Source organism: Mercenaria mercenaria, chromosome 1 (genome assembly GCF_021730395.1).
Source record: "Mercenaria mercenaria strain notata chromosome 1, MADL_Memer_1, whole genome shotgun sequence".
Taxonomy (NCBI): Eukaryota; Metazoa; Mollusca; class Bivalvia; order Venerida; family Veneridae; genus Mercenaria; species Mercenaria mercenaria.
In genome coordinates, this window is record NC_069361.1 from 37,431,032 (window position 1) to 37,455,275 (window position 24,244).

Consider the following 24,244-nt stretch of genomic DNA (forward strand, 5'->3'; position numbering starts at 1 on the left):
GGAGATTTCATGACCCTGTGCCAATACATGATAAAATTGTTCTTTGTTTATATTAAAGAAAATCCTAAAAGCGTTGGAATGTAACATATCTCATACAAGTACACCAGATCTGAAACTGATCCTTGTATAATGTTTATTTTATCATTCCGGCCATGCAGAATGTCAATATTTGTTAATGGTATTTTTCTTTGTCATTTCTCAACTAAACCAATTGAAGAAATACATTTTGCAAAATTAAAACATTAAATTACAGTAAAATATATTATTATATAATAGAGTCTGTTAATGAAAAAGACTCACATAAAAACAAATGTATTAAATCATTGCACAACAACTGAATACTCCTTCGAAAAACAAATTGAATCTGAAGTGCAAAGTGGAATAAATCGTTTTATACTGGGATAAAGCTATGAATAAAACAAATAGACAAAGTTATTATAAATGCATTCTTAATTTTTCCATGTCAGGCCTATCCATCAAAATAACACGTATTTAAAATATAGAGTGTAAACAGATGTCGTCAGTGTATTTTGATACATGTTCCCTGTCGTCAACAACTTGTTTATATACGTAACATTTGCAATTTTAGACATCTTTTTATCAGAACATCTGAAGATCACTTTCACATTATGGACATTTTGGATTTCTGGTACTAAGGGAATAGGAAAGTCAACAAAGTGTAATTAATTTTGAAACTATTTTTTTAACCTGTAGCCTTTAGCGAGTCTGCCACTGCGACCAGAGCAGACCAAGATCAGCCTGGTCTGTACTGTTCGGTATTCAGTCAGTACGTTTACAGCGAAAAAACCCTGTACTGCCCAAATTGAATGATGGACCAGTCCATTTTAGAAATTTGGCAGAGTAAAGGTTAATCAACCCCAGAGATCAATGTCATCAGTTTATACTTTGCACATTCAATGTTTTGTTGTTTTGGGTTACCACTTTTTGACTTTAAAACTGCACTCAATCTGAGGTTTTCATTCTGCATTGATGTTTAAGAATAGACGACCTTTAAACAATCAGTGAATTTATCATTACATACGCTTGCAGAGAAATGACAAAGACTTCAATGTCAGTCAAAGACTGATGGTAATAAGACTATATATATATATCGTTTGAAATTGGTTTTGTTATTCGTCAATCTTCTTCTTTTTTGACTACATAATTTCGTCTTTCCTGTCTTTGGTCTTATTTTTTGACAAAAGGTTGGATCAGTCCAAGATACTTTTCACTTTTCATTACACTGTTGAAAAACGCCAGAAACTTTAATTCATGTCCTTGAAAGGTTTCTGAATTTCAGTTTCATTCAGATATATACCTCCTCTTTCTCCATGTTTAACGTTATGGATATGTGATAGCATGTATCTATGTACAGGTGTCGACCGAATCATCCGCAAATAGTTCAGTCGTCTAATGTCCACAATGTTAATTTTTGACACTGGTTCAAAATTTAAGAAAATAATATCACTATTTTGTTTGTGATACTCATACAAACTAAATCCGAGTGTTTTGGCCCTGGATATTAGAAAGGGAAATTCTGAGCTAATAATGGATAATCCTATTCCATTTATATAATATTCGAAATCATTAACTGCAGCTTGTCTTAAGCCCTTCAATATAATATGTACGATACGCTGTAGTAGTTTAAAAAGCCGTAGGAGTTTCATGTATATAACGTTCAAATCAGAACATGAACAGTCTCTTTCACAAGATGGCGATCCAGTTCTTAAATTATCAAACATGATATTAAATAAATATAATGCTTTATTGTTGAGAAGTGTATCGTTAAACTGATAACATATTCTACGGAGTTTGTTTCTTTCCGAATAAATCGACTGAACGATATTTATAAGTTCTACACACAGATCAGGCAACATAGTTCTTCTCAAAATACGAGCTGATACTTCTAGTCCATGAAGAAGAACACGATGAGACTCAATCATTGAGTCAATATGTGGATACATAAATGAATCTGTAAGATTCTGATAACGATATGATAGTGTAAAGTGTTTAACACTTTCAATTTCTTTTGTTTGTTTCAACCAAGGTAACATATAATCAATCCCACATTTTGTTTCATAGAAAGTTGTTTGAGGAAATCCAGTAAATATACCGAGAATCAGTATTTTCTCTGCAGTTCTACTAATGCTTCTATAACCCACGTAAGTGCTAATGTTTGACGGCAACATGTTAGTATTCTCAAATAGCTTTGCGAAATATATTGGTGTAAAACCATCCGCATTTTTACACTTTAAAATGTTTTCTCCAAAGATATTTTTAACTTCATTAAGAGTATTTTGAAACCCGCATATAACCAGAATATGAATCAATGATAACGATGAATCTTCGTTTGCACATACAGTTTTAGGCGTCATGTTATATTTAAATTGTTTGAGTTTAAGTACATCTGCTAAAAAGTGGTCAGACAATAGAATCTGTCGTTTTAGATATGCAAAATGTTCTTCACCTGTAATATTATGATCTAATTTTTTTCCAGCTAAAAGTGTCATATAAAACAGATCTACTATTTCAACCTTTGTGTTAGTTATTTGTACACCTTTACTCATTAGGTACTCTGCAAAAGGTATATTTCCATTCATCACAGCATAATGAAATATGTTGTACCCATTTTGGTCGAAACAACTTAAAAATCCGATATCTATTGGATTCCCAAAAATATGTGTTACAAATAATGATTCAAAATCCTTTTTTAGAAGCAAATATTGCAATCTGTAATCATTAAACAATGCAAGATGCAATGGAGATTTTGATAATGACTTGTTGCATTGATGTAATAGATTCGGCCTATGCACAGCAATTGAAAGCAATGTGAACGGCGATGGTGGCGGATGTTTTCTGTAACTTTTTAAAAGATTATCTCGAGGACAACTGTCAGAAATGTTCCTGTAGTACACTAAAACCGCCGTTGTGAGATGTGTGCTTTTAACCATTATATTTTGAATAAATGGTTCTATGTAAGAATCGAATTGGGTGACCGACATTTTTTCCATAAGAACGATTAATGCATGTTCCCAATCAGAAAATGCGAAGGTATTCCATGAACAGTTTCGATTAAAAATATGATAAAATTTACATGTAGGCAGTTCTGACACAACAGCAATATATTCTCCTGTCTCAAGCGTGAACGGTACCGGTGATAAACCTTCCTTGTCCTTGTGCTCAAGCAATATTTTCAAAGACTGCGCGTGGTACTTTTGAATATAAGCTACGATATCCCAATGACCAAATTGCAATGCATAATGAAGAACGTTTCGACCATAATCATCCCTTTGGTGCAGATCGTATTTGAAACTTTTAATAAGAATAACAAATAAATTATACGCTATGTATGTGTTGGCTGGTTTCCCAAGAACTACGTAATGTAAAACACTTCTATTGTTATTGTCGTTTATATAAGAAGGATGTTTCTGTAGATTTTCAGTTAAAACATAGAAACTTGATATTGATTTCGTAATAGCAGCTATATGAAAGGCTGTAGATCCATTTCTGGACTGTACACTAGCAATATCTGCTCTATGTTTTAACATAAATTTAATGAAATCCGTGTTCGAATTGGCAGTCGCGTAGTGGAAAGGGGTATTACCGCTACTATCTTGAGAATTCCAGTCAACCACTTGTTGTCTAATCGCGGATAAAAGAAATAATTCCCGGGGATAGATAGCTAACAAATGTGCCACGGTTGAACCGTTTGCACAAATGGCAATGTCTGTTATTTCTTTTATCTCTAACCCCGGCACTATACATTTCTCTAAATTATTTGATATTTTGCATGTATCTACGACCATTCGTTTTTCAATTCCTGGCAACAAAGACGTTCGATTGTATACAATAGCTAAAAGAGACGCGGTATATCTAAGGGTATGTCTGCATCTCAGAAGTCTAGGAAATTTCTCAATTAAATAAAGCGCTGCTGAATCTGATCCAGTTTTAATTGCAACATGGAGAGGATTTTCCTTCAATACTTTCCACCAGATATCGAGGGGTTTGATTGGGTGGAAATACATTATGTCGTCTTCTATTGGAAACTTTGGCAGTAATAAATTGCTATTTTCCTTTATTACTGGAGCGACTCTAGTAATCTCATCAAAAGCTCTTTCAGACTGGTGATTGTTTATGCATAACAATTCGAGGCCACTTTCTCTTAATAATGTCACAATATCAAGCTGGTTCGTTTTAACTGCGTAATGCATACATACTTCGTCCAAAAATGATTTATTGTAGGCAGCTAGTGTTTTCAAAGAATCCATATCACCATTTTCACATGCAATATCACTCGGACGCATTCCAACAGAGTTTTGAAAGTTTATCAATGTCTTGTTAACGTCACTTATATATTTTACTACAGGCTGATGTCCATGCTGAGCAGCTATGTGTATCAAATTATACCCGTAGTAGCAAGTTTCTTTTATAATGTATATTTTCTCAAGAACATGCACAGGTGTTATAGCAAAATTTGATTCTACGGTGAAACTTAAGTCTGCACCTTTATTGTGTAATAGTTTTAATTGTTCAATGTGTCCTTTCGCAGCCGCTACAAATCCTGTAGTGACACCGCCGGAATTCAGTTTATCAACATCAGGTTGCAAATGGAGCATGAGATCCAGAGCTTTGACTGATGAACTTTTCCAAACGAGGTTATGTAATGAAAAGGCTGTCTTATTTTGATCGGCCTCTGTAAAGCGTAAAGACATGAACATGTCTGTCAGTGAAGCATCATTTGTAATGCTCACATGTATTGCAAGGTTGACAATATCCCTCTCATGTATTTCACTTGATGATTTTTGAATAAGTGTTTTGCAATGAGTGCATGTCCCGATTCTGGAAAGATACGATAAAAATTATTCTGTCCGCTCAACAACCATTTGTACATCGCTAGATGGATTAACGTCACTTTCTTATCTAACCTGAGAAAATAATTCAGTCTTCCAAAGTGCTCTTCAAAATTATGCTCGTCGCTGATATTGTTAGAAATAAGTATATTTAAAATAGTGCTTTTGCTTAATGGGTTCAGCGCTGCACATACCACTTCGAGAATAGCTTTCGACACGTGAAAAGATACATTACCGGTATATTGTCTGTCAAAATTTATTTCATAGATATCAGCTAGACTTCGTGGTAAAATGCCAGTATGCCTTGTATTCGATAGAAACGGTAATAAATGTATGATATATAAAAAGTTGCCTTCACTTTGTTGTGTTAAATTTTCGAACGTTTCTTCATCAACAGCCCATTTCTTTTTTCCAAAGTATGTTTTTATATATTTATTGATATCGTTCATGTTATTTGAATCGTTTCTGAATACATGGACTTGTTTCATCTTTTTCAATTTATTCAATTCTGTAATGTTCCTTGATGTTATCAGAAACTTTATCCAATTTGGCAAAAGTTTGATACGATTGGACAGCATATCTAAAATTGGGTTTTTGTGTAGTGATTCATCAAAACATTCATCTATAGCATCTACTACTATTATCCAAGGAATGTCCCCTGGGGTTAACATTTTTTTAGGTGGCAAGGTTATGCCTTGGTCGAAACATGCGTCTATTTCATTGGCACAAGCATCGGAATTAAACAAGATCGAAGAGCCTTGCAAGAGCGATATGATATAGCCATACTCTGCATTCTTTGTTGCCAAAAATCCTACTAATCTTTTTACAAATCTTTCAGGATACTTAGTACTTTTCACATTAAATCGGCACAAATGAAATCCATATATATGCTCTCCCAAGGTATTTCTTTTATCTTCAATATTTGCACAAAGTAGATGAGACACGATTGCAGATTTACCGTATCCCATTTCAGCAACTAACGTAACACCATTATAATTTGACTCCGATTCCAAAAGTAAACCAACAAGACTGTCTAGTAACCATTTCCTACCTTTCAGTTCTTTGTGTTCGTTTAGATAACCCATCAATGGCAGGTCCTGTTTAAATGGGTACTTATAAATTTCTGAAAGGCAAGCTGAAACGAAATCATTAGACATTATACTTGAGTTCAATAAGTCACTGGTATATACATATGGACATGTTAAATCCTTAATATAAATGTGTGAAACATGAGATGCACATTTTATCCTACCACAATGCATTTATCAGGAGTATAATCTGTGTTCGAATGAGGTGACGATCGTTCAAACAAAATATCAGTTTATGAGAACATGTATGATAGAAATTAAAAATTAGTCTATTTCGTATTAAGTAAACCTAAATACGGGATAGTATGATGACGGCTTTTCTTTTAAAGTCTGAGTGAATCGATATTGACTTTGCGTGTTTGTACATTGATGGTTAGAACATTAGCCTATTAACCCGATTTATGCAGTCGCTGATTGTATTTGTTGGATCTAAGCCATTCAGAGTGAAAAGAAGTACAGTGCCTTCACTCTGTCTGGCTCAGAAATTGTGTATATATTTAAGGCAGAGACTGTGGGCATTTGAATTCATCCCAAGCATTGTTTCGGTTGTATATTATCCGATTCAAAATCTCTTAGCTTGTTTTGTACATGAATACCCCGGTTAGCTCCAATGACATATGTTACATGGAAGGCAAACCTTGAACTAAGGAAAAATTTTATTTTCAGGAATCATGTGTAACTGAATCAAGCAAAGGGGTAGAACATTACCAAATCAGTTAAATATCTGAATTGATTATTTTTGTTTCGAAACGCCTTTTTATGCCCCCACGCATTTATTTTGGGTCATATAGCGTTGCTGCTGACCGTACGTCCGTCCGTTCGTCCGTCCGTACGTTCCGAAATATTGGGTGTCCAACTTCTCCCACACTATTAGACTGATTTGCTTCAAACTTTCACAGAAGAACAGCCTTGATGTGCAGATGACCATACTATTGTTACCACAGTTATGGCTTTTCCATGAACAGGCTCAATCAAACCGAGCCTGCAACATTTTCGTTTTTGTCGTGTTGAGCGACCTGTGAAGTTTCCACTTTTCTCTATTTTATAGTATTTGTTCTATATGGAATATAGAGAAACATCGTGTGTGTTCAACTTCTCCCACACTATAAGCCTGATTTGATTCAAACTTTCAAAGATGAACAACCTTAATGTGCAGATGACCATAAAGGAAGAAATTTTTACTCTGAATATTTTTCTGCAGTTATGGTCCTTTGATAATTTTTGCTATATGTAATATAGAGAAAATTCTTCTGTGTTCAAACTCCCCCACATTATTAACCTTTTTTAAGGATCTTTTTCTTTGAGTATTTTACTACAGTTATGTCCTTTGATAGTTTTTGCTATTTATAGGATGACACAGTATGTGAGGGCATTCACGTGCTACGAACACCATTCTAGTTTTAAAACAAAATTATGTTATTGGCTGCAGGATAAAAAGAATATTGAGCTTCAGTCTTTCTGAACTTAAGTTTATCCAGCTCGTCTCCTGAAAGTTTATCCCCTCGGCAAGCCTGGGCAGGACAAACTTTTCTCAAAATTACTGAACAAACTGAAGTTTAAAAGGTACGTAGCCTAATATTCTCTATTTGTTTGTGTATGTTATAGACGTTAAGAGTGTCTGTGTATGGTACAGATCTTAAGTGTTTCCTTTTGAAAATATTGACATAAAAGCAATTTAAAGCTATATAAAGTACGCGAGATTGATAATTACTGGTAAATAAGATTTAAATTATTTACTCAATATCAAAGTATACCTTTCCCCTTTCTTTCATGAGTATTGTTCTTGGTTGTCCATATTACAGCTAAAGTTAAGAATATAATCATTGTGATTACTGAAGCTGAACCAATCTTCCTATGAATATTCAGAAAAACAGACGATCGTTTTACTTTTCCCATGTTTACAGTTTCTTTTTTAATCTCCTCAAGCGCTTGTACAACTACTTCTCCTGTCCTAAGTTGGGTTTGTTGTATATCACATAACGCCCGACTTTGCTGAGTGCCGGTTTCTGCTAAGGTCATACTGATTTGATTTATTTTATCAGCAAGTTCTTTCATCCATACAATTAGTTTATCTCCATCTTTGATCTTTTCTAACTCTTGTAGTGATGCTTGCTTGTCTACAAACCCTACAATATCTGGATCTTTAATTGCGTCACTGAAGGCATCGAAAGCTCTTGCTTTTTCATTAGGTGTTACCTGAAGCCTACTGAGATTATGAGCGAAGTACCGATTTCTGGTATCTCTTAAATGCTGAATTACAAACCTACGAACACTAAACGCGTTTTTGCAATTACACCAGATGTTGCATGCAAATGAAAGATCGGCTAAATCAACTGGCTGATTTGCCGAGCCTTTCGGCAAATATATTGCAGCTATGCTTCTAAAATCCATTGGCCATTTCCAGGACTCTATTTCGTCCCAAGATTCAAAAGGTATTCGAGTTGTTCTCGCCAGGTACTTCTTCCATTCCTTACACGTGTTACACCAACTGTAATATAAAAATACTGTAAGATGTACATTGTCCATCTTTTACTAAAATATGTCATCTATAGACATTTACTTTAAATGTAAAAAAAATCACCATCAGATTGTATAACTATTACTGGTGTATATAGAGATATATTCATAATTAAATTTCATGCAGTAAGAGTCCAAATTATGAATGTTAAAATACATGTATTCAGTGTGTATTGCTTTAAATTTCTGTATAGTACAGTTAATAACTTAAACTTTTGTGTTTAAATAAATTATATGTAGTAATTGTTTATACTTTCAAACATGAATTTTGGTTTCTTTTATACTTTAAAATTGAAATATATATTCATCACCATAGTCATTTGATAGCTCTTCAGATTATATTAATTGGACTATTATTATATACAATTAATTGAAGCTCGTTAAAAGGTAAAATTCTTCACTTTAATTCTAATAACATTTTCTTTTTGAGGTACTTCTCTGAATAGAATAAGTGCGTGTTCATCTGAATACGAAATGCATGCAATCAGTCATTCGACTGTTAATCGCATGCATTTAGTTATACGGAGCAAATTTAATCGAACAATATATTAACCGACTATGAATAACTATTTGACACGATAAAAATAATATAATCAAGCAAGGAGCTGCGTTTTCAAAACTCAAAATCATGCTCCCTGGTGTATGACCAAGATGGTGTTTCATGAAGTTTAAAGGTGAAGATCATCTGAGGGTCAAGGTCATCTATATTAAAGTCAGTTTGTAGTTCTTGCCACAAGGTTTGTTGTGTGTGAGTATGAACTGCAATGGGCCATGACATGGGCTGCAGGACCAAATACGTTTTATTTTAAGGTTTTAATTTTGAAATTGAAGGTCATAATCATGTCAGTCTATGTCTTTTATATAAAGGTCTGTATGTAAGTCATGCCACAAGTATTATTGAGTGTGAGTAATAACTACATTGGGTCATTTGTGTAGTTTGAAGCTGAAAAGTCATATGAGGGTCAAGGTCTCATATCATATATATCAGCTTGTAGGTCTTGCCTCATGTTTGTTGTGTGCGAGTATGAACTTAACTGACTTATTTATGTTGGCTTTATGACCAAAATGGTGTTTACTTTGGTTTTATGTTTGAAAGTGAAGGTCATATGAGGGTCAAAGCTATCTATAAATCGGTCAGGTTGTAGATCTTGCTACAAGGCTTATTGAGTGTAAGTATAAACTAATTCGGGTCATTTAGGTGGGCTTTAGAACTAAAAATGTTGATTAATAAGGTTTTAAGTTTGAAGGTGAAGGTCATAATATAAGTGTCAATGTCATCTATATACATGTATAGGTACGTTTGTTGGTCTTGCCACAATTAATATAAACTAAATTGGGTCATTAATGTGGTCATATGAGGGTCAAGGTCATCTATATAGCTCAGTTTGTAGGTCATGCCACAAGGCTTGATGAGTTTGAGTATGAAGAGTATGAACTTAATCGCTCCATTAATGTGGGCTGTAGGACCAATTACTGTTAGTTAAGGTTTTAAGTTTGAAAATGAAAGTCGTATAAGGTCAACTACATATGTCTTAACACAAGGCTTGTTGAGTGCGAATATGAACTAAAATCAGTTGGGCTGTATGCTATCTGGTTCGTACGACCGAATAAAGGGATAGACGGTCAGTTCAAACACTATATGCCTTTGTCAGTTTGTAGGTCTTGCCTCAAGGATTGTTGAGTGTGAATATGAAATCATGTGGGCTGTAGGCAATCTAGTTCGTACGGATGGACAGACGGACAAATGGATTTTGTTAATTAAGGTTTTAAGATTGAAGTTTAAGGTAAAATCCATTTGTCCGTCTGTCCGTCAGCCACTGCAGAGTTCTTGGCCGTTAAATGTTTTAAGATTCATAAAACAAAGTAACATTTAGAAGGATCTACATGAAACTTTAAATATAGACCACTATATGGCAGAGTTTTTTCCTTTTGATCAACAAACCAATTTTGTAGGGGATATAAATTCACTGAATTTGCTTGCTTAGTTTATTTTGCAATAACTATGTCTAACAGCAACATACAGATGTTCTTATTTTTATATCACTAAAACATGTATAAGGAAACGTTTGAAAGACCTTTACAAAGGACCACAATGAAAGAATAGCATGTACTTACGAATTAACATTTTTCCCGAACTGTAAGCTGCATTGTGATTGACATGGCGGGTATCCTCCCAGCACTTTGTAGATATTCTGATGAGTTCTCTTAACGCCATTTTCTGTGTATGGTTCTAACAATTTTCCCACGTACGAAAGTCCTTTATATACCACAACAAAATTTTGGTAATCCTCGTCACGATCCATTTTATAACGTAGATGAATTGCAATGTTGAAGTTTCACACCTATGGAAACGGGTCGCAGTACTTCAGGTTTAATTTGTACATTTCATAATTTGTCAGTTTTACAAGAACTGAATTGTTCTCTTATGTGACGACTGCCCAACAAGAGTTGGAAACGAAATAGTTCATTTATATCGAATCACTAATTTGTCCGATAAATCATGCTTTTTAGGTGTTATTATATTTTCAGATCGCAAACAATTCACAATGCGACAGAGATCACAGCGTGCATTTGAACATCAAGAACTCGGTAAAGCAACAATCAATAACTTTATTTTTACATATATACCCTATATCATATTCCCGAAAAACAAAATAAAAAGATAATCTTGGTGAATGAACAAACATATCTCTAATTGATCTATAATTTATTACGCTAAGCTAACACTTAATCTATAATTTATTAACACTGAATACCCGATGACATAACAAAGACAAATCAATGCTTGTGTTCTATTTGTAATATATATAATTATATTTATTACCTGTTTGTGCACTATTGTTAAAGTTTGATACTATTTATTTCATAATATTTAATTTTATAAATAAGCGGGTGCTCACCGACCCCTATTATGCCAATGACGGGGATGATAAAATGGGGTTACCCATATTGGGCCTGAAAAAATACATCTTTGTAAAGAACAGGCTACAAAACAACGAAAGATACGAGCCTGAAATGCACCATTTGTATGTGTTTAAAGAATTATGTTCAACATAAATGACATTTCTTCTCGAAACAGGTAACTGTATTTTCATTCAACTAATTTTATCATTTCCCTGTACATATTGTTCGTTGAATAACTTAAAATATTTCAAATGAAGATGCCGATTACAGTAACAGAGCAAGGGCTGACAGAGGACAGCAATGCTCGACTTTTAAACAGACTAACACAAAAGTCGAAAAAGGGGAATAATTTTGTAGAAATGCAAAACAGAGTTATGAAATCTATACAATGCATATCAACTCATTACAGTGGACCATTTTTGAAGTTTCAACTCATTCTCATTAGTAGGTATCGAGATACTAAGTCAATAAAGGGGCATAGTTTTGTAAAAAAAAAAAAGCAAAAAAGAGTTATGGAACCTGTGCAGTGCAAGTCAGTTTATCGCCGATAAGTGTGAAGTTTCCATCCATTCCCATAAAGTGACTTGAAGATAGCTAGGCAGTGTTAGATTAACAATGACATTGAAATGTCAACAGCAATGTTTTAAAATGCCGATCCAGCCAGATAAGCGTTACTTTATACAAATGTATATCACTTTTCATGGCCTATATTAAAAATCCTTTTACTTAAGGACATACTAATTAGATAAGCCACAGAGTATTTGAACATCACTTCAAAAATGTGGACCCATTTTATTCTAATTTTCCTTTTTCGACAATGTCTTACAGCTGATTCCGCAAAGTTGTTTGAATTTTTGTCGGATAACGAAGTAAAAAACAGTGATTTTCTTGCAAATGCAATAAGAGACTATACACTCATCCAGTACCTTGTTGAACGTATTGAGAATATCGAACGTTTTGCGGAGAAGGAACATGAAAACAATCTTATTTTGAAAGAGCGCGTCATTCAACTTGAAGCTTGAGACAGACAGCGAGAAAAACAGCCGAGATTCAGAAACGATGTGAACATCTGGAATCGAAATTGGGACAAGACATGATTAGTAGAAGATCCAATGAGATTGATACACCAGTGAACCAAAATACTTTCAGTCGCCATGGTAGCCATTCTGATGACGATATATTTCAATTCAAACAATTGATGCCGCCACACGAACATAACTACGCAAACAAGCACAGCATGATGAAGAAAGCAAAGCATACTTGTGGTGTGTGGTATTTTTTGTTTATTCTTTTATATTTGGACAGTCAAATACTGATACAGTCGGTGAATCGAGTGCTTATTACCCAACCATTCATAGCCATAGCAATGTTTATAAATAACGATTCTCAGTGATGCAGAAAACGTTTTACTTAGGTAATCAAACCCTAGGCAGCTCCGTTTAAGTGGGTTTTCACTATTATATTTATTTTTTGTGCAATCTTTCAAGAAACTTTTGCGACAGAGTTCGAATCTCACGTCTAGAGGAGGGTTCAACCTTTGCTCTGGACAACCATGTTTTTATATTTTAGGTAGTGGTGATTACAGGATACTCACAGGTATTTTATTTTTTTAGGTAGTGATGATTACAGGATACTCACAACTGTGAACGAAGAACCAGTTGCTTTCTTCGCAACGCTCAGAAAACATATGGTCAACACAGGGGTCCATCAAGTTATTCCTTTCGAAAACGTCATCACAAATGTTGGCAATGGCTACAACCCTCACGCAGGTGACTTCAGAGCGCCTGCCACTGGAATTTACATATTTTCCGTGAGCCTGATGACGTATCACGATTCAACGTCTGGTGATTACGCAATCCGGAGGAATGGTACTGTGGTGTCCAGTATGTATCTTCGTGGAGAAACCGGATCTCAAACCGTGGTATATGAACTTAATAAAGGTGATGATATCGCTGTAATATGCATCCAAGCGAAGGATGAAAGCCTCTGGGGACACGGATAAAGCACATTTGCTGGTTTCCTTTTGCAAAGGACATACCCTAGTGCTAATATTGTTGGCAGAAGATAAAAGTTTAGCAGCTTGTTTCTCTCGTTATAGTATTATTGTATAAACCACATATTTACAGTGATTAAAACAACTTTCCTTGTATCCCAAATATAACAATCCATATTCTGCGGATATGAAATTTCATGATTTTCTTTCTTTTGATCTAGAAAATAGTTACTCGTCTTTCGTGAGATTTACAGGTAAGGTGTGGAATACTTGTATTTTTGGGCGTGACTGTATATGAAAACAACAAGCGGTCTCTACTTCGATCACCTGATTATCGTTGTTCTTCGTTGTATCAAGCTCATCTGAGGTTTAACTGAAGCAAACATTAAGGATTGGACTAAATAGTGACCTCCAGTGTAATAACAGTAAAATTGTGGATACCAGACCTTCCAGCTATACTAATAGCTCACCTAGAACCTGTGGTTAAGGTGAGTTAACAAGGGAAATATTTAATGAATTATTCAATATAGAGGTAAAAGTCTTGTGTCATGTATTGATCTCTATCAATATTCCAAGTTTCATTGAAATATGTTACTCCTTACTTTTGGAGTTAAGTTCTGGACAAGGAATATCAAGAATAGTGCTACAGATAACTTAATGTAGCAAAGGGGTCTCCGTGGCCGAGTGGTTAAGGTCGCTGGCTTCAAATCACTTGCCCCTCATCGATGAGGGTTCGAGCCTCACTCGGGACGTTGAATTCTTCATGTAAGGAAGCCATCCAGCTGGCTTACGGAAGGTCAGTGGTTCTACCCAGGTGTCTACTCGTGATGAAATAATGCACGTAGGGGCACCTGGGGTCTTCCTCCACCATCAAAGCTGGAAAGTCGCCATATGACCTAAAATTGTGTCGGTGCGACGTTAAACCCAACCAAAATAATAATAATAATAATGTAGCAAAATCAAAGGGCCATAACTCCGTAAAAAGAACATCAAAACCAGAAATGGTTGATAATGTGTATTTTTTCTTGATAGTGAAGTTTCCCATGAAATTTAGTTTAGTTCAAGGTAGTGATTCAAATAGCACTAATAGTACAAGACAATTTTTATTCAAAAATTACGTTGAAGGGGCCACAACTCTGGGATAAAACATCCGAGCAGGACATTCCAAGGATATGCACAACTATATCTAATACCGATCACTCCTATGAAGTTTTGCTGAAACCTGACAGATAAGTTTTGGAGATAAGTCCAGACAAGTTCTTCTATGTTCGTATCATATCTAAGAATCAAAGGGCCATAACTCAGTGAAAATAAACCCATAATATATGTGCAACAAGACTCCTTTGTTTCACGCAAATCTACCCAATATAGTACAGTATCTATTCTTCCCTTAAGAATCCCTCGGGATACGCTGGTACCCTCGCCCTACCAGACTCGTGCACCAACTAATCCCTCGAAACTCTGCCGATGTAATAACACAAATAAAACATGCATTATCCCTACATAGAGTACAAATTAGAACATTTTTAAAACTACTCACAGTTCAGACATGATATTTCTGCAACAGTTTGTATCTTACCACAGTCATATTAAAAATATATAAATAACAACATAAAAACGATTTTTGTTTTACTTTGTATTCTTTTTGTATACAATCTTCAACAAATCAAACAATAAAATAGGCCACATGTAAAATCATTTGTATTCACACTGAAGTACATGAACATGAATAAACAAAATGAACAAAATTATGTGTGATGCTTTGCTGAACAGACAGCTGGCATAACTCACTAAACAAAGAAACCTTACGACTGTTTTCAGTAAATTCCTCTGTGTCTTTAGACGTTTTTAGTTCTTAAAATCTCCTTTAACCTGCTCAATTTCTAAAATGGATCATACAATCTGGACAATACCATTTACAGTATGAAGGGGTGTTAAATGAAAATTTACTGACTGCATGAATAGCGAACAGTTCAAACCATGATCAGCCTGCACGGACATGCAGGCCGATCTTGGTCTGCACTGGTGGCAAAGGCAGAATCACTTGCAGACAGCAGACTAAAAGTTAAAAGTGACACAGAAAAACTTGAGGCAAAAACGTTTTAAAACATATTCTTACACTCTCTGATTACATTCAGCTAAAACAAAAGATACACATAACATGAAACCAAAATCTATTTCTCATTTGATTTAGAGAAGGTAAGCAAAAAAGTTTATTTGACATTAAATGTCACTCATCGTAAAAATATTGACTGAAACATATTTTTCTGACTCTTTTATTTTGAATTTTAGTCCCTTTTTATAAAAATTGAATGACAGCACTTCTTTCAATTAAAAATGTTTTTGTCATGAAAAGCATGCCATATAAATCTTGTAGTAAATCACACATATTTTTATCAGATATTGATAAAGGAGATTGTTTAATTTCTCCTTAACGTGGTCACGTTATTTTTCCCTACTTCGCCCTCAAGCATAAGGTTTGATTTTTAAAGGAATGAATGCAAAACACTTGTATATCTTTATTTCATTCAACCCATTTTCAGGCGTGCCCAGTACTCTTTAACTCTTAGCCTGCTAAATTTCTAAAATGGACTGTCCATCATTCAACTTGACCAATACCATTTATTATTCCAAGGGGTGTTCACTGAAAATTTACTGACAAATAGCTAACAGTGCAGACCATGATTCGCCTGCACGGATGCAGAATCACTTGCTGCCAGCAGGCTAAAGGTTAAATGGGCATGCCTCCAGATTCATATAAAATATTCAAAATTTAGAAAGTTCTTTCGTTGCTAATAAATTACAATAAAAATAGGTAATTCACAGAGTTCTAGTCAGTAATTATTTACAAAAGTACTTGTGTAGTTGGTAAATATGCAGAAAACTCTAACACGTTCGTCAAGCAATAAAAATTTCATATAAAAAAAACAGGATTATAGCTGTTCTTTGTTCCAGACTCTTAAATGATATTCATCATCATCATCATCATCATCATCATCATCAGTAATTGTCTCATTAAATTATAGTACACACACTACTGATATTGATATATTACTGCATCAAGTGATTGAACTGGTTTGAAATTTTTAATGTACTTCTGGAGGCATGTACTTTAATCACAGCTGAAATTATTAAAGTGACGGTAAAAGATATTCACAGACATTTGAGCCGTGCCATGAGAAAACCAACATAGTGGCTTTGCGACCAGCATGGATCCAGACCAGCCTGCGCATCCGCGCAGTCTGGTCAGGATCCATGCTGTTTGCTAACAGTTTCTCTAATTGCAATAGGGTTTGAAAGCGAACAGCATGGATCCTGACCAGACTGCGCAGATGCGCAGGCTGGTCTGGATCCATGCTGGTCGCAAAGCCACTATGTTGGTTTTCTCATGGCACGGCTCATTTATCAATGATCACAATACCTGGTTGAGCCTTTGACTCCAAAACTAAACTACTTATGAAACATGTAACAGAATCTGAAGATGAAAATTGATTTTCTATAAATCTGTACATTGTAAGCTTACATACAGTTTATACTACATGTATTAAAAAAAATTGTACATGAAAATATGTTACATTTTCTACCATTCATGAGGAAACATGAAATGTCATATATATACATAACTAAAGATATATTTTACAAATATAAAGATAAATATGAAAGATGTATAAGAATGATTGCACTCTAACTGGTCATAGATGATTCAAAATAAGATGATTCCAGGGAAACTGAACTTGTGTATAACAAAGTAATCAAGTAACTTGTAGTCTAACATCATATTCGGTGCTTCATGGCAACATGGTTCCCATGGTTTAAAATTATTTAGAACATTTTTTTAATCAATAGGCAATATGCAGAACAGGTAAAAGTGATAACAGTCATATACCTCATTAGTATACACAGGTTATGTTCTGAATATAAATATAAAACGGTTTTCCACTGCAGCTCTTAAACATCTCATCTTCATTAAAACCTCAAACACTAATTAATGCAGTAGCAGGTTTTTCTAATTATCCTGATTTAAAAATAAATAATTCTTTCAACTCATTGAATCACTTCATTTTTTTCACTTTATGCTTATAATGCTAAATATTTACTTAATTTCAGTTTTTTTTATCTAAATTTAAGAAATGCCCTTAAATAACCTGCTACAATGTAAGGGTACACTATCACACTCCCAATCATGAGGACGTGAGTTTGAAGCTGATCTAGAGTGGACTTTACTGCAAGCTACACTCTCCTTTACAGAGACATCATTCAGAAGTCCCTGACAGAGTCATTGAGCATAGTTAATACAAGTTGTAACACTTTTCTCTATATTGAGGTAAAAACACCGAAGTTTTAAGCTTTTTTAAAGCTCTAATTTTACTTGTTCCAAAAACATCATTGGCGATAATATCCAGAAAACACATATTAAAACAATACATCTATTAACAATTCACTGTAAGTATAAAGTTTATTAAATATAACAAATTAAGTTAACATTTACATATCCCATTTAATGGGCATTAAACAATTTTAAAAATTTGTCAAATAACAACAAGAAAAGTTAAAATATATTTTTCTAGTCACAGAAAAGACAACAAAAATTCTGGTAATGGCAAATTTCAACTATTTAGAAATCATGCATTGTCATTAATAATTACCATGTGTATAATAATTTCATTCATGATTCTGATTAAGAGCAAAATTCCAAAAAATCATTTGACCACTTTTTCTACAAATTTACAACTCTTTGATATTTTTTGCTGCTAATAAAACAGCATAAGTAAATAATGTGGCACAAAAGTGATTTTGCTGTGTAAATATATTACATACCAATAATGATTTATCTATATATACCAGTCTAAGAAAGCAACCTTGCCATTGGTTGATTTCAAAATTGAGCTGAGAAACAACCAATGAGATGCTAGTGTTTAGAGACTGGTCTCCAAATTCAGATTTTGCTTTACCTGGTAGCCCGATTACCTGAATATACTTCCAAATTAGTTTGTCACAAAAAGAATCCCCCCCATAGCTAAGCATGCAAAATACTAGCCCAGCTATCTGGCATGAATTACAGGGGTCCTATTTAGGTTGGTAAGTGACCATAACAAATGTCCCAAGTCAGGACCAGCAAAAATGTATACTCTTGGAATGATATAGTGTTATCACTTAAAATATACCAACAACATTTCATTAAATGATATGCTGTAATTTCATTAATAAACATAGCATGAAGAACCATAGAATGTTAACATTTATATACTAAATTCAAAGTTCATGAATATATTAAACACTTCTTCTCCATCTACAACACAAAAGCTTTTGTCATTTTTTTCCTACTCACTTACTTTTTGAAGATATGACCAGCATTTACAAAACTTTACAAAAAATGCCCCCTGAAACTCCACACTATCCAATATAAATACATTTTTGACAAAACGCCAATACAAAAGAGTTTTCTATAATCTTAAAGATATAAAAATAAAAACAGTTCAATGAAGAAATAGATATAAAAATTACTAAAATTGAGCTGGTCATCACAGGTAAAGGTATAGTATAATATTTAAAGAAGAAGTTGGATAAGAAGAGTTTGCTGTCAAAGCAAGCAACAAAAGCAGATTTAAATTTATAACATTTAAGGTAGTTCTGCAGATTTTAAACTGTGTTTTTAAAATTTTTGTTTGTTTGTTTGTCTTTGGCCTTAATGCCTTTTTCAACAGTAACTGCACTCTCCCAACTCAGCTACATGGGCATGCTGTTAAAACTTTAATTTAACTGTTAAACTTCCAATTTTTCAAATCAGTCCAAAACAGCATTTTTTTATAGGCTGAATAAGCTTAGAATAACAAGACGTGCTAAACTAACTTAATACATAACTAGTGTAAACAAGAGGGTCATGATGACCCTGGATCGCTCACCTGAGTAATATAGGCTTCATATTTCTAATGTCAAAGCCCTATGACCTGTGGCTCTGGACAAGAAGATTTTTTAAGTTTTTCCTTTCGGCTGCCATGGCAACAAGAGTTCTACATGGAATTCAATTCTTTGAATAATTTTCAAAGAAGACCATCCAAGGAACATCCCTGTGAAGTTTCTTCAAATTTGGCCTGATGGTTTAGGAGGAGATGCTGTTTAAAGGAAAGTGTGGACGGACGGACACCGGACAGCGATCACAATAGCTCACCTTGAGCCTTTGGTGAGCTAAAAAGGTATCTATTTCAAAGAAATAATAATTATAATATTTGAAGGGAAAAACAAGCAATTTCTTAAGAGTATTTAGTTCCAGCAAACAAGATTACTTCTCCTTACAGATTTCATAATTTAACTGAAAATAAAATAAAATATTTGAAAAATACTCTTCCACAACTGTATTTCTGAATCATCTGAGCCGCACCATGAGAAAACCAACATAGTGCATTTGCTATCAGCATGGATTCAGACCAGCCTGGGCATCTGCCCAGTCTGATCAGGATCCATGTTGGTCCAAAACACACTATATTGGTTTTCTCATGAAGCGGCTCATTTGTAAATTTTAAAAGTAAAAATTTTAACAAGTTTTACCACAATAAATTATATTACTAAAACAAAACAGACTTTAACTTTTAAAAAAATATACATTGATCAATAAAACATTGGTAATTACAACAAACAAAACAATTACCTTTTACATAATTATAAACACTGCACAAAAACATAAGTAGCACTTTCAAGATTTCTTTGTAATAATTTTGAAATAATATATAGCAGATCCATATTTGAACATATCGAAAAAATTTCATGCGTTTATATATTTGCTGAATAATTTCATGATGGCACAGCCAAAGTGAATTATACATGCAGCCTACAATTGATTTGTATTTTTGAGTTATGTTAAAACATGGTTCTGCTATGTATTATTTTTAATCTTTTATGTCTTTTATGTAAACAAGTAGACGAAACAGGGAAGAACTGTTTCCTGGTGCAGGTATGGCACCAAATATAGCAGGTCAACATCACATAACCATGTCTTAACAGTGTTAAAATGTGGCAAGTAACATGTCCCTGGAGTAAGTAGACATCTAGTGACTTATTCTACTGCATGTGCTTAATAATTGATTCAGAGTGGTGAGTTAAGTGTAAGTTATATCATTTTGATTCAAAAATGATGTTTATTATATAAAGTAGTACGTCAAATGTGTAAGCACTTTTTCTTGGCGTCTGTATGGCACCAAATGATATGCCTACATTATGTTTATGTTGTTCTGGTTTTAAAGAAATGTACCAAGATTTTTCATATTAGAATAATGATTAAGACCTAAAAATGACTTTCTATACTGATGTTATGGATGATGAAATATTGTTTATTGCCTGTAAGGTTTTGGATGTAGAAGACATCGCACAACAATGGTGATAAAATGAGACCGAAAAAAGCATTTCTTAGTAATAACATTCTCAGGGTCTGTAAGATAACAGGTCTGGTAACAAAACAACAGTCAACATTTATGCTCTCTCACCCTGAGTTTTCAGTCTGTAAAACCTGTTCTTATAGTCAGATTAAAATGTAAAATGAAAGGTACTAAAACAAAATATCAAAGGTTTCATATAAAACTGATTCCAAAATAGAATATAATACTAATTTTTACTCAATTGAAAGCTTGAATTTGGGTCAAATTTAGCATTTTTCATGAAATTATAAAAATGTAAATAATCCTACAGATTCAACTCATTCATGTAGTTTCATGGAATTTGTTTCATTACACACAGCAGAGCATACACTTTCTTAGTCTGAACTGGATGTAATATCTCAAAAACAAAGTCTGCTTACTGTATGTAAAACAACTGAATTCTTACAAAAAAATGTTGCAAACTATGGAAAATATATACTTTGTGAATGGTATCTGTCAAATTTTCGACTCATATAATTTTTTAAAACAAGAAGCTGCATTCAATAAACGCTTGATGCCCCCGGTGGCACCCTTGTCGATACAAAGCAACCTAAGTCCAAAACGAGGTCAAGTTCAAGGTCAAACTGAGGTCAGGTGAGATGTCTGAAGATGAGGAATGGTCACAGGTTACATCTGCATTAGTATCAAGTCATTCTAGTAAGGGGTATTGATGCTAGACAAAACGGTCCCATTTGGTTAACCTCGTACAGACAGATGGACGAACGGATGGACGGACAGGACAATCACTATATGCCCCCCGCATCAGTAGATGCCGGGGGCATAAAAAAAAGGTTTTCCTGAGCAACACAGACACTATTACACATCACAATCTTTCCTTTTTCTAGAGAGATACATTTTGAGCTCAAGATGTTTAAGAAGTACAGTATATTTTAGTTACAACAACTTCATTCTCTAAAACAATAGACTGAGAATAATACCAGATCAGTTACCTTTCGACCCAGATTTTCTTAAGCCATACTATTTCTGACTATCTTGAAAATAACATTTTAAACAGATTATATTCAAAACACGTTTTCTGTTTTATAACTGAATGTGGTTTGTATCTCACAAAATTAAATTAAGGAACCAATTTTTTTTTCAAATCTTTTTGACAGAACAAAGTCTCCAAACACTGAGCTATTCGGGCCTTACTTACAAAATCAAGTATAATGCTATATTCAGGAGTGCATTTGTATTTAAGTATTGGAATCAGTATAAATATTTAACAAAGTCATGTTTCTGATTTTTTAACAGATTTTCTAAAGAAATCAATAACTTTCCAATGACAGTCAAACCCAGGAAAGCAATAAAAACATTGAAGCAGAAAAAATAACAAACATGAGTGAACTTGTTCTGTGAAAAAAATAATCTATGCAAGACCATCACAGATACAGAGGTAATGAAAAACAAAATGTCTGAACTTTCTAGTCATCAATAACTATAGTACTCTCTGCCCTTGCTTTTTTATTGCTCCGTGCTATCTTCTTGTTGTGTAAATCACTTAAACTCTCATCACTAGCAAAACTTTCATTATCATCATCATCATCGTCATCATCAATTATTATACAATCACTATTATCATCATCATCGTCTGTTATGTTGTCTTCATCATCGTCCTCATCATCAGAATCATCTTCTAAATCACTATAACCGTCTTCTAAACTATGTTTACGTTTCATTCCCCGTGATTTTTGAAACGGCGGTTCGTCATTTAGAGAGTTTTCTGAATCAGATGATAATATTTCTTGGTACGCTATATTGTCTACTGAGGTACTTGGTTCAATCACAAGAACTTCCGATGAGCCAAAACCTGGCTTATTTTGACTAGAGGTAAGTTCAACTGGGGTAGTCCGTTGAGGAATGAACCCAAGACTATGAGTGGAGCTATGAGATGCCGACGATGTGTTGGAATTATTGGACAGATTTCGCACTGGGGAATCTCTGGGAGAGATGTGTAGAGTTGCTCCCCCTGATGAACCCTGTGACCCCTGAGGTATAGACCCGCCTGAGTGGCTGCTATCTGTTGAACTTCTCTCGTCCGAGGCTTTCTTTTTTTTACGACGTTGAGCAAGAGGGGCCTTATTTACATCTTGCAAACGGAAACCTTCCTGCGTTGCTTTGTGAAAGGCATCCATAGTTGCGGAGAACTGCAACTGTAGTGTATTACTTGTTGTATTTAATACACCAGGTGTAGGCAATGTCTTTTCTGAGAACATACTGTTGTTGTTTCTAAGCAACCATCCATTTTTCTTCAAATCTGCCATTGTATAACGTTTCTTCGGATCAACTGTTAACAGACCTGGAAATCATGAACAAAAAATGTGGTAACTGGAAGAAAAGAATGAAAGATCATAAACCTGAAAAACATAATTTCAAGTTATTAGATGGCACTTTCATAAATGATGTTAAAATTATTACAAATTTAGTTTAAAAAGAAAGACTGCTAAAGGAAACGAATGGCAGTGAAAAATAACATACTAAACATAAACCCATCATTATTCTTTGGCTACTGACTTCCTTACTACACAAACAAGAGGACCATGATGGTCCTGAATCGCTCACCTGTCCCCACGTGACCCAGTTTTGAACTGAGTATGAGGTCGTTTTTTCTATTATTTGACATAGTGACCTAGTTTTTAAGCTCATGTGACCCAGTTTTGAACTTGACCTAGATATCATAAAGATAAAAATTCTGACCAATTTTCATGAAGATCCATTGAAAAATATGGCCTCTAGAGAGGTCACAATGTTTTTCTATTATTTGACCTAAAGACCTAGTTTTTGAAAGCACATGACCCACTTTTGAACTTGACCTAGGTATCATCAAGGTGAACATTCTCACCAATTTTCATGAAGATCTCATGAAAAATATGGCCTCTAGAGAGGTCAAAATGTTTTTTTATTATTTGACCTACTGACCTAGTTTTTGACGGCATGTGACCCAGTTTCAAATCTGACCTAGAAATCATCAAGTTGAACATTCTGACCAATTTTCATGAAGATCCATTGAAAAGTATGGCCTCTAGAGAGGTCACAAGGTTTTTCTATATATAGACCTACTGACCTAGTTTTTGACCGCAGTTGACCCAGTTTTGAACTTGGAACTAGATATCATCAAGATGGACATTCAGACCAACTTTCATACAGATCCCATGAAAAATATGGCCTCTAGAGAGGTCACAAGCAAAAGTTTATGCACGCACCGACGGATGGACGACGGACGCTGCGCGATCACAAAAGCTCACCTTGTCACTTTGTGTTAAAATGTTAATAAACTGTGAAACACTCAATCTTGTCTATAAAGATCACCTATGGAACAGTCAAAGAAATTTATTTTGCAGGAGTTTTTTTATTCAGAGGCTACATAAACTGCAAATGTTCTGATCAGAAGTGAAACCAGTGGTCTTCAGAACCAGGTGATTTCTGTTCATAGAATTCAGATAATAAGAATCTTTCAATAACTGTAGGTACCGATCCCACTTG

General features: G+C 34.3%; 3 protein-coding genes across 4 annotated transcripts in view; 1 reads left to right on the top strand and 2 right to left on the bottom strand.

Annotated features, from left to right (window-relative positions):
• Positions 1 to 639: 639 nt before the first annotated feature.
• LOC123541403 (uncharacterized) lies at positions 640 to 11,023 on the bottom strand. The gene is given in 4 exon segments (XM_045326861.2): positions 640 to 4,742; positions 4,745 to 5,985; positions 7,693 to 8,426; positions 10,571 to 11,023. Coding segments are annotated over 4 exon segments (5,640 nt in total). The 5' UTR covers positions 10,759 to 11,023; the 3' UTR covers positions 640 to 1,265.
• Positions 11,024 to 12,452: 1,429 nt separating this feature from the next.
• LOC123545670 (complement C1q tumor necrosis factor-related protein 3-like) lies at positions 12,453 to 13,361 on the top strand. The gene is made up of 2 exons (XM_053541505.1): positions 12,453 to 12,624; positions 12,973 to 13,361. The coding sequence occupies exons 1-2, from the start codon at positions 12,453 to 12,455 to the stop codon at positions 13,359 to 13,361; spliced, it is 561 nt and encodes a 186-aa protein (XP_053397480.1).
• Positions 13,362 to 14,968: 1,607 nt separating this feature from the next.
• The window catches only part of LOC123541392 (ribosomal protein S6 kinase alpha-5-like), a 49,236-nt gene continuing 39,960 nt past the window's right edge, over positions 14,969 to 24,244 (bottom strand). For both annotated transcript variants that reach the window (XM_053544633.1, XM_053544638.1), the window contains exon 15: positions 14,969 to 23,060. In XM_053544633.1, coding sequence (XP_053400608.1) covers positions 22,186 to 23,060 — 875 coding nt within the window. In that variant the 3' untranslated portion in view covers positions 14,969 to 22,185. The remainder of the gene's footprint in view (positions 23,061 to 24,244) is intronic.

Excerpts from the sequence above, each read along its gene's own strand:
- LOC123545670 (XM_053541505.1), top strand. The coding sequence starts at position 12,453 with ATGATTAGTAGAAGATCCAATGAGATTGATACACCAGTGAACCAAAAT. Across the intron at positions 12,625-12,972 it reads GAAAGCAAAGCATACTTGTG|GTAGTGATGATTACAGGATA; the intron begins GTGTGTGGTATT and ends TTATTTTTTTAG.